This window comes from Phalacrocorax carbo, chromosome 1 (assembly GCF_963921805.1).
Source record: "Phalacrocorax carbo chromosome 1, bPhaCar2.1, whole genome shotgun sequence".
NCBI classification, from domain to species: Eukaryota; Metazoa; Chordata; class Aves; order Suliformes; family Phalacrocoracidae; genus Phalacrocorax; species Phalacrocorax carbo.
In genome coordinates, this window is record NC_087513.1 from 160,934,844 (window position 1) to 160,959,354 (window position 24,511).

General features: G+C 41.3%; 1 protein-coding gene across 2 annotated transcripts in view; it reads left to right on the forward strand.

Moving 5' to 3' along the window:
- The first annotated feature begins 240 nt into the window (after positions 1–240).
- Positions 241–24,511, forward strand: part of DZIP1 (DAZ interacting zinc finger protein 1) — a 41,775-nt gene continuing 17,504 nt past the window's right edge. Inside the window, exons 1-11 of one of the 2 annotated variants that reach the window (XM_064440678.1) lie at positions 241–558; positions 5,403–5,481; positions 5,551–6,054; positions 9,559–9,643; positions 11,183–11,307; positions 14,468–14,629; positions 15,361–15,498; positions 16,757–16,819; positions 18,065–18,205; positions 20,617–20,665; positions 21,962–22,018. In XM_064440678.1, the coding sequence (XP_064296748.1) occupies positions 5,479–5,481; positions 5,551–6,054; positions 9,559–9,643; positions 11,183–11,307; positions 14,468–14,629; positions 15,361–15,498; positions 16,757–16,819; positions 18,065–18,205; positions 20,617–20,665; positions 21,962–22,018 (1,327 nt within the window). In that variant the 5' untranslated portion in view covers positions 241–558; positions 5,403–5,478. Of the gene's footprint in view, positions 559–4,824; positions 4,892–5,402; positions 5,482–5,550; positions 6,055–9,558; positions 9,644–11,182; positions 11,308–14,467; positions 14,630–15,360; positions 15,499–16,756; positions 16,820–18,064; positions 18,206–20,616; positions 20,666–21,961; positions 22,019–24,511 lie in introns of those variants that run through there. The other variant, XM_064440680.1, reaches the window with a different exon arrangement.

The following is a 24,511-nucleotide window of genomic DNA, read 5'->3' on the forward strand; positions in this document are numbered from 1 at the left end:
GCTGTCAGAATGATCCTACCTGCATGATACGAGACATATTTTCATTGATATTTCATATTTTGGCATATTTCATATTTCACCTGACATTGCTTAGGTTAAGATACCTTCAGGAATGCACACTCCCGCCTTACCTTTATATTCCTTCATATTTAAAAAAACAAAACAAAACAAAAACCAGAAGGAGAAAAGTCTCGGGACGCTGCTCCTGGGCGAGGACCAAGACAAAGGACATCCCTCCCGGGCATAAACATCTGCCGGGCCGGATTCAGGCTCCGAGAGCGGGACAGCCCCCGCCTGCGCTCCGCAGCCCAGCCCCGGTCCCGGCCCCGGCCCCGGCCCCGGCCCCGAGCCCCCCCGGCAGCCGCCGCCGCCCCGGCTCCTCCTCCGCGGCCTCGGGGCAGCGGGAGGCGCGGGGGGACGGGGGAGAAGGAGAAGGAGGAGGAGGGGAGCCGCCTCCCTCCCTCCGTCTGCGGCACCCACCAGTAACCGCCCGGCTCGGGGGCGGGAGCAGCTCCGCGTTCCGCGGAGCGCCGGGCCGCCGCCGAGCAGCAGCCTAAGGTGAGCGGAGGGGCTCCCCCTTTCTCCTCCCTTCTCCCCCCGCGGCCGGGCAGCCGTTGGAGCGCAGGAGGGCGAGGGGAGGGAAGCGCTCGGTGGGCCCTCTCCTGAGAGGCGGGCGAGAGGGAGGCCGCTCTCCGAAGCGGAGCCGGAGGTTTTGGCTGGGAGATGGAGCCCGGCTCAGGGCCTCCCGCAGGCCCGGCCTTGCCCGGCCGGCTCCTGCCTCACCCCGCCGAGCGCCCCGCAGCGCCTGCGGGCACGGTCGGGCTGAAGCGCCGCTTTCCCGCCCCGCCGCCGTGCCACCCGCCCCGCTGGGAAGGGGTGTCCGGGGGAGCCGGCCGCCGCCGCCCAGCCGAGGGGCTGCTGCGTGGGGGACGGCCCTCGCTCCTGTGTAGGCATGGCTCAAGGATGGGGTAAATCTGACAGGAAAAAAAGGAAAAACGCTGGAAACCCGTCCGGGCTGAGACTGCCCTTTTTGATCACTTTTTTTCTGCCTCCACTGAGGTAACCCGGGCAGCTTGTGCCTCTCCTCAGCTTGGCCATGCACCTCTGCCAGGTCATATTCAGTTAGAGTGAGTTTAGTTGGAGCTGCGTGAAACTCCATGTGGATATTGCTAACTGAATACATCAGTTGAGGAAAATAAGCATATTCACGGGTTTGGTTTAACTTTGCTGGCTTTAAATAATGGGTTTTTTTTATTAAACCCATGCATCTGCGAGTTGAAGACCCTTTTGCGTGGGTGCTTTTTCAGGCTCCTGCTTGACACACAAATCGGTAGTCTACAAAATTCATGTGTTTTCTAAGTAAAGAAATTTCTCCCATGTCAAATAGAGCAGATCATTGGGAGACAGATTTTATTATGTACAACTTTAACAGTTCCTTTGATTAGGAAAAGTATCCAAATATAAGTTCTCAAGGTGTTTTAAGGAGTTCAAGGCATGAACATTTTGGAGAGTAGTCAGTATTTGAGCATTTTTTAAGTCTATCAGCTTACAAAAAAGAGTGTATTTATACACAGTAAATGGAAGTAAGTCTGCAGTGTATTAGAAATGGCTCTAAAGGAGATTAGTGGTGTATTTTCTTAATACTTCAGGAGTCAGAGCAGCGCAAAGTTCAATGGTAAACCAGACAGATCTATATATATTTGATATATATATAAAAAAAAGTTAAATAAATTTCTTTGAAGGTAGCAATCGCTGGAGGCCCTGTTTGTGGAAAATGAGGTGGCAAAAATGTCACCCTTGCAGGAGAAGACTGCCATGTTACAGACGCCACACAGTATCTTTCTAAATTAAAAAAAACCCGTTGTGGTAAGTGATGGAAGAATCGGAATGGAAGATGTACTGACCCTTGGGTATTGCAGTAAAATGTGGCCAGTAGGCTTAAGGTTACAGGTCCAAAAAGCAAGTTGCAGTGCTGAGTATTTTGGAAGACTGCCTTCCAGGGTGGCTCGAGCCAACAGGGAGGAGGGCTCACTGTCCTGCGGTCCTTCTCTGTTCAAACTTTCCATACATAGAAATGAACTTTGTAGATCAATGAAACCTTGCGCTGTGCCTAGATACATCCTCAGAAAGGTTGATTTTCAACCCTTTTACAGAAGTGGGGAAAACCGAAGGGTGTAACTCTTCTGTATGTGGAAAATCAAGAGAGAGGTCCTTATGGTTCTCTGTGGGTATGAAAAGACAGTCATTTCCTCCAGCTTTCCCTTTGTGCAGGTGTAGCTGTGGGTGTGAAGGAGAGGCTGGTAAGAGTTGGACCCTGGGTTGCTGAAGTGAGTGTCTGACCCTCCCTGAGCCTGATCTGGGTCTCTTTGGTACTGGCCGGGGTAGGGTTTTGGTAGCTGAGGGCTGGAGGAGATGCTTGGGTTTGTACTGTGAAGCAGAGGTGTGTCCTGTGGTCGTTGTTTTTGGGTGCACACTGGGTATGCTGCCTGCGAGGAAGACACCTCTACTGCAGGTGTTCAGTGCCAGACTCCCATGTCTCCCTGTCCGAGGTTCATCGTTTTGAGCATGAGCCTGCTGTGTGCCCGGGTTTCCTATAGGAGGAATGCGGATGTGCAGCCTGCTCACCACCGGACACCGAGTCAGAATGTAGCCAGCGTATGGAGAACAGAGCTCATGGTGGGCACCACAGAGCAGCTGCCCCAAGGGTTGCCCTGACCGTAGGTTGGATGTCTTTACTGGGGTGCATCAAACACAGCACAACCAGATGGTCAAAACAGGTGATTATCCAGATGTATTAAGTGTTGGTGCAGCCTCACCTGGGGTACTGTGTGCAGTTCTGGGCCCCGCCATTTAAGAGGGATGTGAAGGTCCTTGAATGTGCCCAGAGGAAGACAACAAAGCTGGTGAAAGGGCTGGAAGGCATGTGCTGTGAGGAGCAAGCTGAGGACTTTGTGCTTGTCTAGTTTGGAGAAGAGGAGGCTGAGGGGCGACCTCATCGCTCTCTGCAGCTTCCTGAGGTGGGGAAGTGGAGAGGGGGGTGCTGAGCTCTTCTCCCTGGGATCCAGTGACAGGATGTGTGGGAACGGTTCAAAGCTGCTGCAGGGGAAGCTTAGACTGGACATTAGGAAGCATTTCTTTACCAAGAGGGTGGTCAAACACTGGAAGAGGCTTCCTAGAGAGGCGGTCAATGCCCCAAGCCTGTCTGTGTTTAAGAGGCATTTGGACAGTGCCCTTAACAACATCCTTTATCTTCTGGTCAGCCCTGAAGTGGTCAGGCAGTTGCCTAGATGATCGTTGTAGGTCCCTTCCAACTGAAATAGTTCTTTTGTGTTCTATTCAACTTTTGTCAGCTAATATGAGGGGAATTAGATGAGGCCAGGTTTGTAGGAAGCTCCAGTGTGTTTTGTTATATCAACTTACGTATGTGCGAAAAGCAAACAAACTTTTTTTGCACAACAACCGACATGAAAACCTACGTGAAACTTAAAAGCTTGTAATTTGTGAGGGAAATGGTCCTTGCATTAGTGCGTATAACAACATTGTTGGTATTTGCATGGAAGTAGATTATGTTGTGATAAATGGTAGTTGTGTTACTATTTATATTGGAAAGTGCAGTGTTAAAAATGGAGGTGAGAAATGAGGCTCATTGCAAGTTCCTAGGAGAGGAATAGAGAAAAATACTAACGGGGAGCCTGAGGGATGTGGAGAAATTGAAAGGGGACAGAAGAGGGCTAACAAGGTGGTTAGGTGTCTACAGCACAGGATCTACAAGAAGAGTTTGAGGGGACTGAGCGTGTTTCATGTGGTGAAGAGAAGGCAAAGGGGTACTCTAATAGTGACCTGCAGTTACCCAAAGAATAGTCGCAAAAATTTCAGAACCACTTTTTTCTTGGTAGTAGCAGTTACTTGGTGAGGTATTATGCAGAACATTTTCATCAGGAGGAGAGACAGCCATGCAACAGGTTGCCCAGAGAGGTCATAGACTCCTTGTTCATCTTAAAAGATGCAAGTGATGTGAACTAGCGTTGGTGATAGCCCTGCCTTGAGCAGCAATTTGGACTAGATGATCACCAGAGGTCTTGTGAACAACGTTTCTGTGAGTCTATGATGTAGGGGAACCGATGGAATGGAGTGTTTCATCAAGTATATATTGTGTGAATGTTCTTGGAGGGGTATGTATCTATGAATGACGAGGAGGATGAGAACCTGAAGCGTGTGTGGAAGGGACTGAAAAGCCAGGTAGGTATAAACATGGACATGGTGGTAGTGCAGGGGCAGTGCAGGGGACTGAAATGTTAAGAAATGGTAACAGCAGGATTTTGGAGAAGAGTGGTAAGGATAAGCGAGGGAATAGGATAATTTTGTATGGTGGAGGAGGAGGAGGATGCTCCTGCCTGGGGATAGTGTTTGAAGTGGTGAAGCAGGGAGATAGGCGCCAGTTGTTGGTTGCCGTTGAAGAAAAGTATTTGAGCAGGGAATGGTGAAGGCAGTGATGTACGCAAGCCACGAGATAGATCCTTTGTGGGGATGAAGTGTTAGGGATTGGTGGAGCGTGGCAGGAACGGCAGGCAGACATGGTGGGGTTGCAGGGTTATATGGTTGTAAGAGGTGGTCTGGTGGGTGGTGATACCAGGCGGAGGTGTGTTGGTGTGGCGCGTGAGGAGAGCGTGTGGTGTGTGATTGTTTTCAGGGGAGGAAGGCGTGTGAAAGTGCCTGGCAGGGTGTTGGTGTGTGGGTGTTGGGAGGGCATGGAGTTGCACTGGAGAGATTGCATGGAGCTGCCAGCTGAGGCAGCCGGGGGGTGCAGCGGCGTGAAGGAGATGTACAGGGAAGTGGCATACGTACCGTACACTGATGGTGGGGAGGCGACAGGCATCACCACGTCTGGGAGGTGAGTAGGTGGGGCTGGACAGGGGCGTAGAACAGCGCGGGCATAGAGGAGTGTAATGTGGTAGCGTGAGGAAGGTTTGTGAATCCGGAGCAGCGCAGAGGAGGGACAGGGGGGTGGTGGGGCACGTTGGTGCCTTGAAGTGAAATGGGTCTATAGGGTGCCACGTATAGAATTGTATAGTGAAGTGGAGGGAATGTGGAGAGAGAAAACATGTGCCGTGTAGCTGTGGTAAGGGTCCCTATACAGAATAGCGTAGCTGAGGGTATCGTTGTGGATGTGAGTAATGTGTGAGGGCGGTGAAGGCTGCCTCGGTGCAGGCCTGCGGCGCCCGAGCGGGAGGAGCGCTGGGACCGGCAGGAGTGGGCTCGTTAGCCGTGACCGAGCCTGGCGGTCCCGGGGAGGGGGAGGTGGGCCGGATTTTCGGCGAGCCGAGTCCTCGCCGTGGGGCGGGGGTGCAGTGGAGAGAGCCAGCCCGCCGCCGGTGCCTCACTGCCGCCTCCCGCCCGCGCAGGCCGCGGCTGCCATAGCGACGCGGAGGACGCCGGCGCCGAGGGACGGAGGAGCCCGAGGGACGGAGGAGCCCGGCCATGGTGAGCGTCGGTGCGGGCGGGCGGCGGGGTGGGTGCCGGCCCGGGCTGAGCCGCCTCTCTTTCCCGCAGCCTTTCACCGAGCGCGCCTACTACCCGCCGGCGGCGGGGGGAGCCGGGGCCGGCGCCGGGCCGGCGCCGTTTCCCGCCTTCCAGTTCCGCGGCCGCCATGAGGGCCCGGACTGGCGGCGGCTGAGCGCCGTGGACGTGGGCCGGGTGTCGCGGGAGGGGGACGTGGCGGTCCTGCAGGAGCACCTGGAGCACGTCACCTTCTGCAGCGCCGAGCGGGAGCGATGCCCCCACTGCCAGGGCCCCGCCGACCCGCTGCTGCTCAAGCTGCTGCGCCTGGCCCAGCTCTGCACCGAGTACCTGCTGCACTCGCAGGAGTACCTCAGCGCCCAGCTCGGCAGCCTGGAGGAGGCCCTGCGGGCGGCCCAGGCCCAGCGCGACCAGCTGGGCAAGGAGGTGGCCCACCGCTCGCAGGAGATCAAGGGGCTCAAGGAGGAGTGCCGCCGGAGGAAGAAGATGATCAGCACCCAGCAGATGATGCTGGAGGCCCGAGCCAGCTACCACCAGGTGAGAGGAGAGGTCCTGGCGGCCCGCCACCCACACCTTGCCAGCTCCGAGTCCGCCAGGGACGGGCGGCAGAGCAGGCGTGCTCTGCTGGGGTGTAGTCGCTTGCTGGGCGAGAGGCTGGAGCTGCACAGACCGGTGACCTGCGTAAAGGGAGTGCATTGCTTGCAGTTGCTTCACTTCCCATCAGCGTTTCACAGACGTTTGGCTGGTTTCACAGATGTTTGAGAGAGTGCTACGTGATCTTTAACAAACCCTGTTTTTACTAACAAGTGGTCTTTATTCTTGGATTCACTTCTGACACATCTGAAGTGTCAGATACACGCTCATACAAAACCTGTGATAAACGTGTTACTGCTTTCTGTTGCTGCCTCTCATTGCCTATGGTCAGAAAAGACACAGGTCAAAACACATCATAACTGGTACTAAGCAGTAACATACTTGTCTGCGAGTTGTCACTTCCCTGCAGTAATGTTCTCCAGGCACAAAATTTCTACTTGTGTGTGTGACTCAGAAGTGACTCAGGCATGATGGTAAAGAGCGCTAGTGAGGTAGCTCATCCCTAACTCCACAACAATCTGTTCCATACGGGTCTTCCCTAAAAACCTTAGCACATTGCTGTTCTGACTCTGTGTCATGGCACTCTGGCTTTTTGGGAAGAGTTTTTATGTTCTGGGTGCAATAGTTTGATTTAAACATTTTTCAGCTTCAGCATTTTTCAGCAGGAATGCAGACTGCAGCTTCAAATGTAGTCTGAAGTCTAGAGAGTACACTGGACACAGACTTAACGTCATTTCAGGCTAGCTCTTTGTGTCTATATAGTTTTCTTCCCTTTTTTTTAATTCTTGGGATACTAGCAGTCCTGATTGTTGAAATTCTCCTTTGTTATGGAGTAGTTGCAGTACAGAATCAATGCAAGTTTTCTTATAGTGTGTACGGTCTTATCCCACAGTATAAAACCAATTTCAGCAGGCTGACAAAGATTAATACTGCTAAGATATCAGCTAAGTTTGCTCAAGAGTTTCTGTAAGGGAAAAGATACCTTATGTCCCAAGAGTAGAGCTATGCATATGGCAGACTTCATTGGAACCTTGTCTCAATGCATGCATTTGAGTTAGTCTTAAGGACAAGCTGCTGATGTTGAATCATTTTAAAAAGCCTTTATGCCACTTACAGAGCAGTTTATCTGTCCTGTGTTGCAAAAGAAAACGGATTGCATGCATAATTTTATGTGTAAATTTAAATAATTCTCATATGGTGATTGCCAGTTAAATATTACCAAGTTTTCACGAAATATTTGTAGGATACAACTGTCTCAGTGGAAGCTGAAGAACATGGTAGTGATCTTGGCTCATCACTAATCTTCTGTTAAATAGCATTTACAGTAAAGCAGAGATTAAAAGCTGTTTCCCATTTTTAGTTTAATTTTGCATTTCTGCCCTCCCCCTTTTTTTCCTCTCTGTTAGGAAATTCTTGTCTCTATAAGTTATTTAGGTTCACGTGGGGAAAGTGAGTTCAAGGAGTGACACTGAACAGTTCCTGCAGCTCCTACAGTTCCTACAGTGTTTTCAGGATTCTGAGTGTGAATGCCAGAGATAAATTAAACTCTTCCTAGGGTTCGTAAGCGCAGGGCAGCAGTGTGATCAGTAAACAATAATTGTGTGTTGTTATTTATGTGTGCTGTGATCTTGGCTGATCTGCAGTGCCCTCTATTAAGGATTTTGCTGGTGGTGCTTAGGGGGTGCCATTCAGGTTTCATCCACTTAAAGTCTTGGCTGTTTAGCAAACAGGCCTGTAAATAGTGATTTGCCTTTTTTAGTGGAGGCCCATTTTATATTTAATGTAACCATGATTTGGAATTCAGATTTAATGCCTTCAACCCAACACCAATATAAGTTCAACCATGGAATACTACTATGAAATGGTACTGGTACCTAGAGATCATAAATTTAAGACTCGTTGGTCAATACCTTCTTCTGAGTAATGCAAATCTAATTTTAAATAATAATGTTTAATTTTACATTCACATGCACAATGTAGGCATAAAGTGCACGTTGTGTCTAACACTGTGAGAAGTAGTTGCAAGAATAATGTTACATAATTCAAAACCTAAATATTCCCTGTGTTAATCCTGTCTCCTGCAGTAAGAGCTTTCTTTCACTACCAGAAAGTCAAACTGACATGGAGTTTGTGCTTGAGTGGATAACGTTATTTCGCAGCCAATTTAATTCCATAAATCATGTGCAATCTGTTACACTGTGAGCTCCCTCTTGGTTGGCAGCAATGCTTCGCTGCTCTACTATATCTCTTTACTTTGGTTTTATGTTAGCATTTTTTTGCATTTGTCCAAAAAAAATTTGTCTTAATAATTCATGGCCTTAGCATTTGCTGAAAGGTACCTATATTTAATAGCCTACCTGACTATCAGTGGCAGTATTTTAAATATTAGATTAAATCTGGGAATTTGGTTATGGTGACAAGATCTTGAATCTGTTAAATCAGTCTCTTACAGTTGTATCACATTAATGAGGAAAAAAGACTCAGCTGAGTATTTGTGGTTTGTTATAATATATTTATTTGAAAAAAAAACCCACCTGAATTGAAAGAAAGCAGTAAAAAGCAACCCTACCTGAAGTGATTAGGGACTTTGATTCACAGCCGTACCAGTATCGTTGCAAAATATGTAGATGTAGCTTCTGTCCCTGTACTACCCATTTGTTTTTAATATTCTGAACATTAGTGGAATGTACTTCAAAGGTGAACAAAAAAAATATTTTAAAATGGGTAGGATCCAAGTTTGACTTAAAATATAAATAATTTTTAAAAAGTATATTACAGGAACAGTAATTTAAACAGTTTACACTTCAGAAGGATGCCAGGTAGCATACTAATGCATATATGTACCTTTTCTTGCAAAATTGTGTATTGTTACCTTATTTTGGTTGAAATGTCTGACCTTTTTACATATCTATGATCCTTCTAGTATTGTCATCTTACAACTCACTCACGTATACTGAAACCCATCTTTACTGGGTGTTTTCCTGACTGTATGGTGCTCTCATTTACTATGATACAAGAGTCTTAGAATGCCAGAGCTGCTAGTTGGCTGGAGTCGGTGTGTATTTTGCTGAGTAGTGTTGTCTTACTTTTTCCTTGTACTTCTCTACCTATCTATATTCATCTTGTATCTGTGGTTCGTATCTGAATTTAAACTCACTTGGTCAGAGTCTTTTTTGTTCTTAGTTTGTACAGTGCCTAGCACAATGGGATTCTTGCCCATGACCATCACTTAAGGACATAAAATAACACAAGTATATTAATAACTTTCTAGGAATCTGGCACTGTGAGAACTGTAGTCATCGTTGTTGTTGTGAAGTGGAAGTTATTAAAGTTGCCTACTTTTGACGTCTGGACAAAATGTAATAACCTGCTAAAAACTTTAACCGCTATACTTACCAAACAGATATAACTAATAATAACTAAAATGTTTTTATCTGGTTTTTGTAGTGTCAGTTTTGTGAGAAGGCTTTTATGAACTATTCCTTTTTACAAAGTCACATGCAAAGGCGTCATCCGGAAGAATCTCAGATTGGTATGTATTTCAGTGTTATCCAAAAAATTGAGATAAATAGTTTAGAAAGGTGTAAATATAGTGAGGATGTGCAGTCCATGATTTTGTGTAACTGGGGAGAATGATTTTCACGTTCCATTTTTAGGTGGCAGATACCAATCTGTGTGAATGCAAGCAACACTGACTGACAAAACCTATTGGGTGACATATGTTTCAGTCCCTGAGAAATAATTAAGAGAAAATTTTATGCCATATTTACAGCACCTTTTCAAACTAGCATTCCCAGTGAATGCTTTATTCAGTAGCAAAGTTCAGAGCATGTGTGTTATGAAGGTGTAGGTAAGATGATCAAGTTGCACTTAGGCAAATACCTTTTGTGAATGCATATGAGTTATCAGTACAGAAATAATCCAGCTCACCTGAAATCAGTTTAAATAGGATCAGGCTCTCCTGAACTAAACTGACCATAAAATATAGCAAGGAAAAGAAACTGTCGAGAATAATCTAACTTCATGTATCTATTGTAATTTTGGTTGATAATCTGACTTATGTACTTTTGTCTCTCTTCATTGAAAAATGTTTAGTTTGAAAAACGTTGCTCTCAAAGTTTGTTTCATTCGTCTCTACATGCTATCTTTCCTCTTAGGTTGCACACTTATGATTTATTGCTAAGGGCTAACAAGAATTGACAAATGGCAGTGATTAAAAATGAGTTAGGGAAAAAGGGCATGTGGGAGGGGAAAGAGTGGGAAGAACCTAGCGAGGTCTGAACTGTAGCTTGTCAGGCAAATGAAAAAGCAGGAAAAGTGAGTGGGGTCTGAGTATGCATCTGAAGAAGCATTAATGTACTGGAAGAAGAAAGAAGCTCTTGCCCACTTTGTACTTGGTAAAAATGATAGTTGAAGGAGCAGCAGAACCAGTTGAACTAATTGTCATGCAAATAATTAGTCTGAAATGGCTGTATGAGGGAACTACTCCATGCAGTTATTTCTGAAATAATATTCTGCATTGCGCTGTGATTCCCAGGTGACGGGCAGCTTACTAAGTTCTGGGTAAACTGATAAAATATTTCAAGATTAAAGATTTTTGTAGTTTTTGCATATTAGTAAAATGTTTTTTAGAGTGACGTTCGCCCTGACTCATTCCAGACAAATAAGTTGTATTCCCAACGGACTCCTTACTAAAGTTATTTAGAATAAATTAAACCTAAGAGAATTAAACCACTGAGGTTCACTTTGTACTTCACAGATCCTGTTTTGATCCTGTGTTGCTTAGATTCCTTTTAAATTAGATTATATAATACTTTTTCTTGTAAATATTTTGTAAGTTATTTCACATGTCAGTAATATTGATGTTTTTCAGTCTTTGAGGATGTTAGCAGTCCAGAGAACATACGTATTTAAAAGCATTTTTGGCGACTCATGATAGCAGGAAGGGGAATGGTCTATGTGAGTCACACTTCATGAAGATGTTATTGAAACACTATAGAAATGCATTTGCCGTAAGTATCATATTTCCATAAATCACAACATTTTTAAAATCTGCATTTCTTTCAAACAGAACAGAAGAGGAAAGCAAAGACAGACAAATTGCAGGATGAGATTGATAAGCTGAAGGAGCAGTTGCAGCTCACCAAGTCCCAGTTAGAGGCTGAACAACAGGCTAATATGGTCAGGTTTTCTAAGGTAATGTGTAGTAATTAATGTGAACCTTTCAAAAGAACGAGTATTTTGGACTGTGTTCACTCATTTTGAATAAAAATGTGTCCACAGCTTGCCTGTCTGGCAGCCATGGTGCTTGGGCATTAGAGCATAGCCCTCCCTCGCCTCCCATAATTTTGAACATCCACTTTCTCCTTACTTTCATTTTAGACATAATTTAAATGAATGCTTTAGACAACACTCCTGTTAGCACTTGCCATTTCATAAGATGTGTGGCTTGTCATCGAAGCAGATAAAATTGCCTTGCTGAGGTGAAATATAAGCTATTTTTGACATTATGATATTTTGTGATGATTAAGCGTTTCATAGATATGACTATGATTTTCCATGTGACTTTATAAACTGAGTAGGATTTATTCTTTGCTGTGGAGAACTTTACTGCCTAACAGAGGTGTAAAGCAGTTCAAGGGAGAGAGACTGAGAAGAAACAAAGCAATCTGGAGCTTTTATGTTGGTCTTCAAATCCTTAGGAGTTGGCTGACCGGAGAGCCAGAGCAGAAAGTAGTCTTAGCTACTGCTGTGTGAATAAAATGATCTTAAAACAGAACAATTTAAAAGCAGTAATTATCTATTTATAATCACATGCAAGGCTTTCTTTAGGATGATATTGAATCTTGTAAGTACGCTTACTGGCTCATAAAGAGAAAAAAGAATCTCTAACTTACCTGTTTAATTCTTTTTTTATAGCATAATAATTTCAGTTCACCTCACAGTTTTCGTTTCTGTTGAAATAAACCCAGTCAGGTAATTTGCTTTTGAAATAGGGATGGAAAGTTTTTTTATGGGGGAGGGGCTTTGCACTTCAATTCTTGGCATAAGAGAGAAGATACATCTAATGATTGAGTTAAATGCTGATCTTTGTGTTGCAGTTTGCCCTGTATCTCATTCAAGAGCAGTGTTTTGTGGTTGTTAACGCAACCTGTAAGAACCTTCTCCCAATATTCAGAAGTTCTAAATGGATTTCCTAGTGGAGTTTGAGGACCTTCAAACATGAAACCAACCATTACATTTGGAAACAAACACTACATTTTGAACTTAAAGGGAACAAACAAAACATGGCTATCAGTAATTTTCTTCCTTGTTTTCAGAGGAAAGCCTGATCTTCTGTAAAACCTTGAGTGTTTCTTTCCCTGAACACAGCTTCAGACTGTCCTTTCTTCAGTCCTTTTGGTCCCCTCTTCTTGGGACCATTCAGCTTCCTGGGCTTTTTCCATTTTCAAAAGTACAGAAAGACTAAATGAAGAGCATGGGTAGAGTTTCACTTAGGAGTGCAAGCACTGTCAGAATAATGGGCTTTGGCCCTATGTGTCTCAGTTTTAAGAGGTACACCTATAACATATTTCTCCTGCCCCTGAAGCATTGTTTTTCTTATGAGATGGAGTATTCATAACAGTGCAGCATAAATTTTTTGGTGCCTTAGGGGCTTATTTTGAAGTCACTTGTCTTAGCTGAGACTCCTGACTACGAGGGGACTGCCTGAAATGTCCTGAAGCTACTGCCTGCAGTGTTACACAACAAGAAGCTTTCAAAGCTTCTGTGTTTTTCCGGGATGTCAGCGAAGATAGAAATGTGAAGTGTGACTGGTTGCAGTTTGTCTGCCATGATTGACATGCCCTGTCAATTCAGGTATCATCATGTTGTTGTCTTTTTATTGAAAGAGCAGAAGATCTTGCCCCTTTGTTTTTTTTTAGGAGAGCTACTACTGGAGGGAATTTGGATAAAAACTATCTTGCTTCCAGTTCTTGCTCTCTTCTACTCCTTCAAGGGGAAAGGATACAGATGATCCTGTTCTTCATAGGTGTACAATGATTGCTTGTTATAGTTAGTTAGAGAACAAATTCAGAGTGAATGCTGTGATGGAAAGATGTAGGGGCTTGCCTAAAAAGTGTGTATGTTGTGGGCAGTGAAATGCAGGACTTTGAACAAGTTGAGGACTGTACAGAAATGAGTGACTGGGTAATGGAATGGTAAAAGTAATTTAACAGATAAAGTGGGGTAAATGTATATGGGGAAAAACTAATTCTAACTTAATCTACAAAGTGATGGGTTCTGAGCTGAGTGTTACAACTGAAGGGCAAGATCTTAAGGTTGTGATACATAGCTCCAGGGAAATGTCAGCCCAGTGGTTAGTAGCAGCCAGCAAAGACAACCAAATATTTTAAGTTATTCTGAAAAATCACTGTGCAGGTCACAGCCTAAATACTGTGTGTAGGTCTAGTCCCTTCATCTCAAAAAGGTATGATAGAATTAAATATCCTGGAGGTATTTAAAAGATGTGTAGATGTGGCACTTAAGGACATGGTTTAGTGGTGGACTTGGCAGTGTTAGGTTTACAGTTGGACTCTGTGCTCTTAAAGGTCTTTACAGGCATCAGTATCTCACCCTCCATCCCCACCAAGCTGTTGTCTCTTTTCAGACTGTCAACTCTTAGCATGAGCAGCCACTTTAAATACAGACTGTGAAGTCATGAGTTACACAGAGTGAATAGGTATCAATCATTCACTCTCTTTTCCAGTTCAGGACCTAGCACCCATCAAATGAACCTAGCAGGAGCCAGATCCAAACAGAAAAAAAAATGCTTGGCTCCTCATGCAACTTGTAGTAAACCTGTGGAGGTCATTGGCAAAAGGTGTTGCAGTTGCTAAAAGCTGACGCAGCCACAGGGAACGACAGCAAAAGTACATAAGGAGAAGTGTATCAAAGGTTACTAAGTTTACCAAACTGTAACAGGCTGAGGAAGTCCTCTGAGGTGAAAGCAGTTGGAGGCTATTAAGGAGAATGTGCATGTTTTTTTGCCCTGTTATTTTCCTTTCCCGTCTATACACTTACGGCCTCTGTGAGAAACAGGATGCTGAACTAGGTGGACCTTTGATATGACCCAGTAAGGTCATTCATGTGTTATACAATGAAAAATAATGAACTACCATAACTTCCTGAAGTGTCCTTGTTTTGCTACCAAAATGTTTAGTTTGCTACCCCAGAATTCTTCAGAAACTGGTGGTTTTTTTCATGTTTTTCAGTCTCACATTGTTGAAAGTGACTGCTTCCCACACATAGTTTGGGTGGTTGAATGAGTATTGCGCATGGGGAAAAATAACAAATAATGTTTCTAAAATAATTTCAGGAATGTGAACAGCAGAAATCAAAAGAAGAAGAAATTCTACAATCATTTCATAAATGGAAAGAAGAGGAAAAAGAAAAATTGGCTGACGAAATAGAAAAAGTGAAAGAGATGTTTATGAAAGAGCTCAAGGAGTTATCATCAAGAAATTCAACATTAGAAAATGTAAGTGATTTAGTTTTTCCAACATTTTAAGGCATGAATCCCTTACAGTAGATGGTAGTGAACTTCACTGTAGTCATCTTACAGGGTTGTCCTTCAAAATTCTAAGAATAATCGTTGCATGATAGCCATAATTTATCTTTGTATACTGGTACTTTATTAGCATAATTTCAGTTCTCTTTTTAATAGCATTGTTTGGGGTGAATGAATTAAGCCTTCAGTAACTATGTCAGTTTTTGTTTTTTACTCCTTAGCTTTTGAGTGTCTGTTTACAGATCAGAAGATGTTGTCATTATTGCTGTCCGTTACGTATCCTTATGTTAATATTCTTATAACTGGTTTGGAGGGGACTAACCTCTGCATTATAGTCCTGACAGTGGAACTGCATGTGTTTTCATTACTTGCTCTGGAAATGCTTTCCAGAGTTTTGACTAGAAAGAGAATTTTAAAAGTACAGGTTGGTCAGAAACCAACTATGTACGGCATTACAAGAGCAGCTTCTATTTTGTACCTGCTAGTTCCTGTGTATATATTTGCAAGGTATATTTATGATAGGTGTATATGTTAATTATTACATGAAATCTGATAAATGCTGAACTCATGAGAAATATAGGAAGCGTCTGATGCAGTCTCTGTGTAGTTATGTTTAGAGTAAATTTTGTATTAAATGGCAGTCTTATAAAACAAAATCTGGATATGTATTTGGGTCTTCATTTTTTTCCCCTGCCTTTTAGCAACTGTTAGAATTACAGAAGTCCAATATGCAGCAAAAATCCAATTTAGGGACGCTGAAAGACAGCCAAGAATTTACAGAAGAGAAACCTCAGAGTCCTCAGGATTATCACAATGTGGTTAAACTTCTTGAAAAACAGGTAACATTGTAACTTAATGTATTGCCTTTGACTGGCTGCTTGTGTTCTTTTCATTTTGGTACATCTCTGAGTAGTATTTGAAATCCGTAAGTAAAATTCTCATCCCTCTCAATGCCTAAAATAGCTGGTTTTAAAGTTTTAATGCTATTTAGTACAATCTCTATAATGGAAATCAGGGAATTATTTCCCTTATCCTTTATAAATAAATTGTTATTTATTTATTGATATTCTGTTATTCTTTATTATTAAATATATTAAGCTTTACCAAGTATGGTTGGAGTTCAATTGCAGAAGGCTCTAATGAACCATTTATGTCTGCTGATCTGTGAGGCCACTTATGGAAAAATTGGAATTTTCCGTTTTCCAAGATGGAAAAAAAAAATGTTAAGAAACTTTCTGTCAGGATTTGCCAGCCTCTGGCTTTTGAGTCGTATGAAACACTTGAGCCTGCCAGGTGCAGCTTCTGTACCAGGACTGTATCATCTGACCAGCACAGGTGCTGGCGCAGTGCAAAGCTGTTGGACAATCCAAGTCCCACCTGTAGGACAGATTGAGCTAGAAAAGGCCACTGAGGCCAAGGTTGTTGCATTGCTCTAAGGCTCACCTGCGTGTCCAGGTTGTTCCTATTAAAAAAAAAAAAAAAAAAAAAAAAGAGTTGTGAGGCCTTTGGAAATACCCACAAACCTTTAATCTTTGACACTTTGAGACGCACGTGATGTATTTCCTGGTTCTTGGGATGTGAAAGTCCTTGTATACTGCTGGTATCACCCAGAAGTTTGGTCACTTCTGCTCAAAGATGGGGAAAATTTATTGAATTTCACTTTGTGTTTTTTAATTTCATCAAAGAAAATGTGGTTCACTCAAACTCATACATTAATACTCTTTTTTATCGTCATTATGCAAAATACATTGTTAATGAGTTCTTGAAATGACATTGTGGGGAAAAGTCCCCACTCTTACTACTGTTATTGTTAATACACAGAGATGTGTCAAAATACTTGTGTATTTCTCACTCACAGTTACTATATACACAAATTGAACAAATATGTAGTCTCTAGAGCAGTTGGTAAGAAAACACACTCAGATGTATAAAACATGCTGATGACTGTTCTAGGTCTTAAATACGGGGTTACTCAAGTTTCATATCATCACTAATCTCTTCAGTGTTTATGCTTTATTTAGAAAAATAAAGCTGCATATATCGAACTAAATGGTAATGTGCTATTAACAGGAATTAATACTGATTTACTCTCTGCAGGAAAGTAAGTGGACATCTAGAATACAAGCCCTTCATCATGACCATGAGACAGAAAAGTCCCTGGTAAGTGGCACAGCAAACCACTTAAACTAAAAGGAGACTTCTTTCTTATTTTGTTATACTTTTAGTAGTTCTTGATATGGTATTATACGTCTGTTGGATTAGAAAGCCCACATCTCAAGGGTTTATAAGAGTGTGTCCTCTTAGATGTATTTATTATGTCTATTTCTGTTATGCTAGATCTTGAAGTTTCAGTTAAGGCCAGAGCTGAAACAGAATTTATCATTTAAGAATCTGACAGATGCCTGAAAGTGTATCTCTGTTTTGAAGAGCTCACAACTAATTCTGTGAGCACTGTATTATATAGTGCTTTCTGTGTTATGTGAATATGCTGGATAGTTGAGATAAACGTGTAGCTTTCATCTACCCGGTACCTTCTGCTACCATGGACCTACGGCACATGTCTCAATCTTTTTTTTTCTTTTCTATCACTTCTCTGCTGCTTTTTCTGTTGTAGCTTTCTAATGCAGAACCTGTTCAGCTTTTCCAGGAAAAAAAACATCATGGCATTTGATTTTGCATCAGTTTATATATTTTACTATACAAAGCTTTATTCCTCAGATTTTTTTATGTCTGCATTTCTTTTTAATCTCTTTCCTGCTTTGTTTCTCTTGCTTCTTTTCCTGTCATTTTCCTTTCGTCTGCGTGACCATGTAAGAACTGAGCAAATCATAGTGGTCTGACCAATGCTTCTTCTCCTCTGGCAAGAAAGCAGTGGGGAGGAACCATGGAACGTTCCCCAAAAAGGATGTAGTTAATGATACACCCAAATACAGTGCAAGAATAGAATAAGGGAGGAGTAATGTAAGTATTACTTTTGGGATGGTGCACCTAAAATATTGTTCCCTTTCTTCTACATTCAGAGCTAATATATTAGGTTTATCATGCAAATTCACATCTCATCACCATAAAATACCATTATTTGACACTATTTATAACTAAAACATTTTTATAGAGTTGTATGCTTTTCCTGCAATCTTACTTTTAGGCAATCTCAGCAATGTGTTTGTATGTCCCTTTGTTTGTATTGAAATTTAGATAGTCTTCCTTGTGTGAATAAAAAGTGATCCAGGCAGCTGTTTTGTAATATATGCAAGTTCTAGTGAAATCATAGGAGACATTACGTTTTTGCTGAAAAAAAGGTGTTAAAAATATTTAAGCATGACATTTGCTTGTGTTAACTTTATTGTATTAAAATATTTTATATAATATTAATATGAAGTTACTTTTCTTTTGATTGCTTTCTAGCTACTGTCACAGATTGAGAAGCTTAAATCATCAGTGAGAGAAGACCTGAATAAAAATAACACCTTTTACAAGAGGAGGATAGAAGAATTGGGGCAGAGGCTTCAGGAGCAGAATGATCTGATTATTACTCAGAAGAAGCAGGTCTATTTTGTGAAGCACCCTATGTTTCAGAGAACACAGGACATAGATAAGCATTTGGTCTTTGATATATCTCTGGCTGTATAGTTAACATTCCAAATTTGTAGTATTTGTAGTATTGCTGTAGTATTTTGGTTATACTTTGGAAATTATGTTGATAAAGAAGAATAGGTCTGGAAAAGAGACACCTGAGTGTAAAGCAGGAATTAAAACACAATTTACCAAATGTTTTGAATAAGTTGAACATGAAGTTAAAAGATAACTAGGTCACAGTCACCAAAGACCTCTACAGATAAAAAATTTCTGTTAGTGAACTGGATTTAATCCACTGCAAAATAATCATGGTGAAATCTAGTGTTTGAAATCTGAAAATACATGACTTCTCACACTAAAAATAAAGTATCGTATTTATCACTGTGAGAATAATTAATTAAAGTACTACTATATGACATTTAACAGAGCAAGTGCCGGATTCTCCACCTGGAATGGGGTGATCCTGGTTATATGTACAAACTGGGGGACGAGAGGCTGGAGAGCAGCCCCACGGAAAGAGATTTGGTGGTTTGGGCTGATGGCAAGTTGAATACGAGCCAACAGTGTGCCCTGGCAGCCAGAAGGGCCAGCCGTGTCCTGGGGTGCATCCAGCACAGCGCAGCTAGCTGGTTGAGGGAAGTGGTTGTCCCACTCTGCGCTGCAGTGGTGCAGCCCCACCTCGTGTGCTGTGTGCAGTTTTGGGCGCCCCAATATAAAAGGATATCAGACTATTAGAGTGTGTCCAGAGGAGGGCGACCAAGATGGTGAAAGGCTTCGAGGGCCAGACTTTCAAGGAGCGGCTGAGGGTGCTTGGTTTGTTCTGCTTGGAGAAGGCTGAGTGGTAACCTCATCGCAGGCTACAGCTTCCTCAAGGTGGGCAGTGGAGGGAAGGTGCTGATCTCCTCTCTCTGGTGATCAGTGATAGGACACAAGGAAATGGAATGAAGCTGCATCAGTGGAAGTTCAGACTGAACATTAGGAAAAGGTTATTCACCAAGAGGGTGGTCAGTCGCTGGAAGAGGCTCCCCAAGGCCATGGCACCAAGCCTGTCAGAGTTCAAGGAGCGTCTGGATGGCGCTCTTGGTCATATGGTTTAGTTTTAGGTAGTCCTCTGAGGAGCATGGAGTTGGACTCAATGATCCTTATAGGTCCCTTCCAACTTGAGATATTCTATGATTTTATTAATTTGTTTGGAAATGAATTGTGTTTTCTTAAAAATGTGCTTTTGTTCAAACATAACTAGATTTTTGAGGTGATTAGTGGGTGAAGGTCTAGGTGGTCTGGAGTTTAGACTACAGTATGATTATGCTGTCCTTACAACCTATTCCTCTACTAGATGGTGCGTTCTTTACAAATCAACATCTGATTTTACATGTGTTTCTTGAGATTAATGTTAAACCTATACTTAAGTGCTTAAAGAATTGGAAAGACAAATAATAGCTTTTAAATATCCACCTAAATGAATTTGATAGCTGGAGCAATAGAGGACTTAATCCTAGACAAATCAGTTCCAATAAGTGACCTTTTAAAACAAAACAGTATGACCACAGATATAAAATAGAGGGATCTGAGTTTGGTGTTTGTGAAATACAGTTGTGAAGATCTGCATTCTCAGTATCTGGAAACTGGAAGGGCTTGAGAAATAGTTAATGCTTTTGTGGAATCCAGACTGAATGGACAATGAATTGAGGCACTACTGGCTATATCCAAATGGGTAAATAAAAGAGGACTGGGGTCCAATATCTTGTGCCAGCTCCAGCTGACATTCACTGTATGTCTATATGGTTAGGTTTTAGCTTCCATTTTGGGAATTGGAGTGCAGAACATTGTTGTCATGATATGGGATTCACAAGTTTCCTGTTTTATTTAGATTGAATTACGGCCAGCTTGTTTCCTCTGTGCCCTCAGTTTTGTTCAGTGCATGTCTTAGGTGTCAAATAGACAAAACTGTAGAGCAGCCAGGAGAACTGTTCATATATTTAAAATCAATGTGTAGTTAAGTGTGTTCTTGGAGTGGAGCTAGACTTGCAAAATTGAACATGAATTGCTGAGGCAGAAAGTATTGAAACTGTAAGTGCTAATGTGGCCCATAAGCCCACTTTCATTTCACTTTATAGCTTGTAATAACAGGGTGTACAAAGCGTGAGTTCACGTAAGACAACAAATGGAAGTAAGTCTTTAACATTCATTAAGCATGAATGAAATATGCATTAGGCAGCAGAATAGAGTTCCACAAAAGTAGTATTTTCCTCCCCAAATCATAAATAATATTTTCTGGTATGGAATAGTACTGAAACTAGGTATTTTGTACTAAACGTGCATTTCTCTATATTGATCATTTACATTTTTAACTATTCATGTATCTGTCTTTTCTCCTTTAGATAAAAGAATTGTCCACAAGATCAGTTGCAAGCATTAAACCATATGATGGTAAGTACAAACTGTAAGAAAAAACAGATCTTGTTTCTGATTTCAGCAGCTTGGCTGAAACAAATGCTATAATACATTAAAAAATATAGACGCCAACTTTACTAATTAAGTCTTGAAATCAAATCAGTACTGGCATTCTATTTGTGTTTCACAGAGTGCCTACCTGTTTCCATGCCATGATTTTCAGAGCTCATGTTTTGCAGCTGTAAGGACTTCTAATGTACAAAGTTTGTTGCCTGAGTAGTGAAGAGATGTGAAATATAGCAATTGTATTTTCTATTATGTAAACAACTTCTGGCTTTTCTTTATGAAGTGTAATTTTAATTGTTTTTTCATGCTTGACTATCCTTAGGCTGCAGAACTCACAAAAGGGAAAATACTGAAAGAGTGGACAAAACTGATGAATTTTTCAGTTAGGATACAGATGTTCAAAGACTTTAAGGACTCTGATATTTTTGTCTGTGCAATGCTTTAATATCTGAAGTCCATTACAAATAGCTAAACCTGATAATAGCATTTTGGGAGGCACTCCTGCACCACAAACACCCGTATAGTGGATGCTGCAGTTGCAGTGACTTGAAGTAAGTTTCCTGCAATAGATGATGACAGCTGAATTAATTCTAATCCCAGTTTAGAAACCATCTTGCTTTATTATCATGACATTGGCTTCAACTGAATCTAACAGCAGGGAGTAGGTTAGTCTGAGGGGAGCACAGTAATAGTACGGCTGTGTGGCTTTTCAGCTGGAGCTGGTCATATGCAGCCACACTGAAGCACAGACCGTGGCACACAAGTGAACTTGCTCCTAAGCCCCAAGCTGATCTGCGAAATGTAGAACTGAAGTGATAACTCACTCCAAGGCTATACACAGGGTTTGCACTAATTGATATGAAGTGCGGATGCAGCAGATCCTCTTTGGGGAATACAAGTGTCAGTCAGGCTAGACTTGACTAAACAGCTTTGGGCCAAGGCTTCTTCACTGAGACACAAAGACAACATACAGACATGACCAAAGAGGTGATCTGACCAGTGCAGGTTCACATTCCAGTTCACTGACAATTTAATTACTAGTTTCTTTTCCTGGTTCTAGAAGTATTAAAAATGTTAAGTGTATCTAGAGATGTATTTTACATTATGAAGGACCAATGTTTACTATGTAAACCATTTGTTTACAATAATGTGCCAGAAATTGCATTATTTATAGGATTAACTGTTGCAACATTTGTGGATCTGTATATGTCTGTTACTATTTACTATAATACATTTAGGTTATTTTTTACTTTTATGCTGTTTTAGTGAACACTACTGTAGAGCACCTTGAAGAATGTAAACCAAGTGTACCAGTGATGCATGGTAAGTCTTTTTGGTAGGTCCAGATCCAGTACTTTCAAATCTTACACTCATGTCTTCTCAAATGTGTTCCTTGTCAAATCATAGCTGTAAGAATAGTTATAGTGAAAGAATGTAATCTGAATTGCTTTGCCGTATGTCAGCATTGAGAATTCCTATGAAATAACTGCAAAGATAGACTATTGAAAAGAATTAAATGGAAACCGAAATAAAATAATTTGAGAATATTTCCTAGTAGGTGTACAGTTTTGGAGCACTTTAAGGTAAATTGAAGTAATTGAGGAAATAAAATGATGTTTTCTTCTAGAAAACATGCTTATTTTCTGGTAGATGCAATACTGGATAGGTATGTGTGTAAACTGGAATTCATATAGAGAAAAATGTGGAGGTTTTTTTTACAAGTCTTGAAATATTGTGTTTTTCATGTGACTTCAAATGTGAAGGAGCAAAAATACAGAAGACACAATTGAAAGAGACAGCTGGTCTGAATAGTTCTTCTAGAGTATATCTGTAGTTACAAATAGATCATCATTTAGTTATTTTAACTTGTGGCCTTGTGATATTGTTTAGTAGTGGGGGGAAGCGATGAACCTCCATTTATATTGTTTGGTGCTTTGTGAAAATACTTTTCACTTTTTTCTCATTATGCAAAGTAATGGAGAGTATTGTTCCATACCAATAATCTACAGTCAGCTAGTTCTTTACTTTCATTTCAAGTAGGAAAGTAATAGGAAGAATGAACTTTGAGCGAGTAAAATGTTTAAACCATTTTATAAATTATTTATGGAACTGAAATTGAATAATTATTTTTATTATTATTATTGTTATTTCTCTCAGTTTTAAAACCTGTCAAGGGGAGAGGAAATGGAATTTGTCTAAGAAAAATGTACCGAATTTTTATTTTTCAACAAATTTAAAAAGTTCTGAAAAGGCATGTGGGGAGAAGGAGCAAGCGTACAATAGAAGCTTCAGATAACTTGATGAGGAGTGAAAAACTGACGAATGTAAAGTGTTGATTTCAAAAATACTTGTGTCAATGATTAGTAAACTAAGGAAAAAGACATTTTTATTATATGGTAAAATTATTTTAACAATACAGGGATTTCTTACTAACCTAAGCAAGGTAGCTGTTCATTGGTAGAAGCTTTTTAAGTGAAACTATGTAGATGAAATGTTGTTGTGTGAAGAAAAGTAATAATATATTAAATACAGATTATGAATAACAGTATTTTAAATAGTCCAATTTTTTTTTCATTCAGACCAGCTTCATTGCATCAACACAGTAGTGCTGGTTCTAGCTAAGAGATCTCACAGCAAGTAGCTTAGCCATTGGCCTGAATTTAAGAAACAAGTTTTATGAAGAATAATGCTGCTAAGGGCTTACACACCAAGCTTGTTAAGCATGGCTTTCTTAGTGCATTTACTTTCATTTGGACTGAGGAGGAAAACAGTTCTGTGAACAATAGTATTTTTTATATTCTGACAATTTATATCAGCTCATTCAGATCTTTCCTGCTTTCTTGATGCTCGAAATACGCAGTTTGTGACACCTTATGAAACTTCTCAAGATAGAAAAGGCTGTTCCTGCCATTGATATACAAAAGGGTCACTATCAGTTTATTATGAAACCTCAAAGAAGGTGTTTCCTTCAGATTCCTTTGCTGATGATTATTTTATTTATCTCTGCAGGTCTCTCTGTCTGTCCCCTTTCTTCCCTTCTGGATTTTTTGTAAACTTTCCCTAATTTCTGGATTTAAAGGTTAGCAGAAATTATAGTGTCTTTCCCAAAATTTTGATGGCTCTTCAAGGGATTGACTTACATGCTAAATTAAGACATCATGGCTGCATCTTGTGCCATTATGAAAATGAAAATGCTTGCTGGTAACTTCTGTACACAAATTTATTTAGCACAGAGCATCTTTGAAATCACAAGAGCTATAGTTTTCCTACCAAATGATTGCCTGCGTATGGAATATCTTCCTTTTCTTTCTTTTTTTTCCGTTTGAAATAAAATTAATTCTGGAAAAGGCTCTCTTATGTGAACATAAGTACACTTTTCAGAGTTGCTTGGAAGCTTTTGCATCCTAAGATTGGTTCTGCACATCTTAAATCTGTGCTATAAAAAGATACCCAAATTACAAATGAAATATCTTAGGTGTAAAGTAGTGGAATAACAGTGTTAGCCTGGTGCTTTTGTGTTCATGTTCCTGATTTCTCGGGAGAGCTAATAGCCTGCCTTAAATGCCATCCTGGCTGACCATTCTTCTCTCAGTTTCTGAGCTAGCCATAGGGTTTTGTGCAGATAGAACTTAAGTCCTATCTTCAAAGCTTACTTAAGTCTTACAGAAAGGCAATGGATTCATTATGATTTTTTAAAATCATATTTTAAAATCAAACTATGGCTCCTATATTACTCTTGAAATGCTGATACTTGTTCAATATTTAGTCTTCGTTAGGTCAATAATAGTAGGTGGAATTGAAGACAGTAGTTAAAAA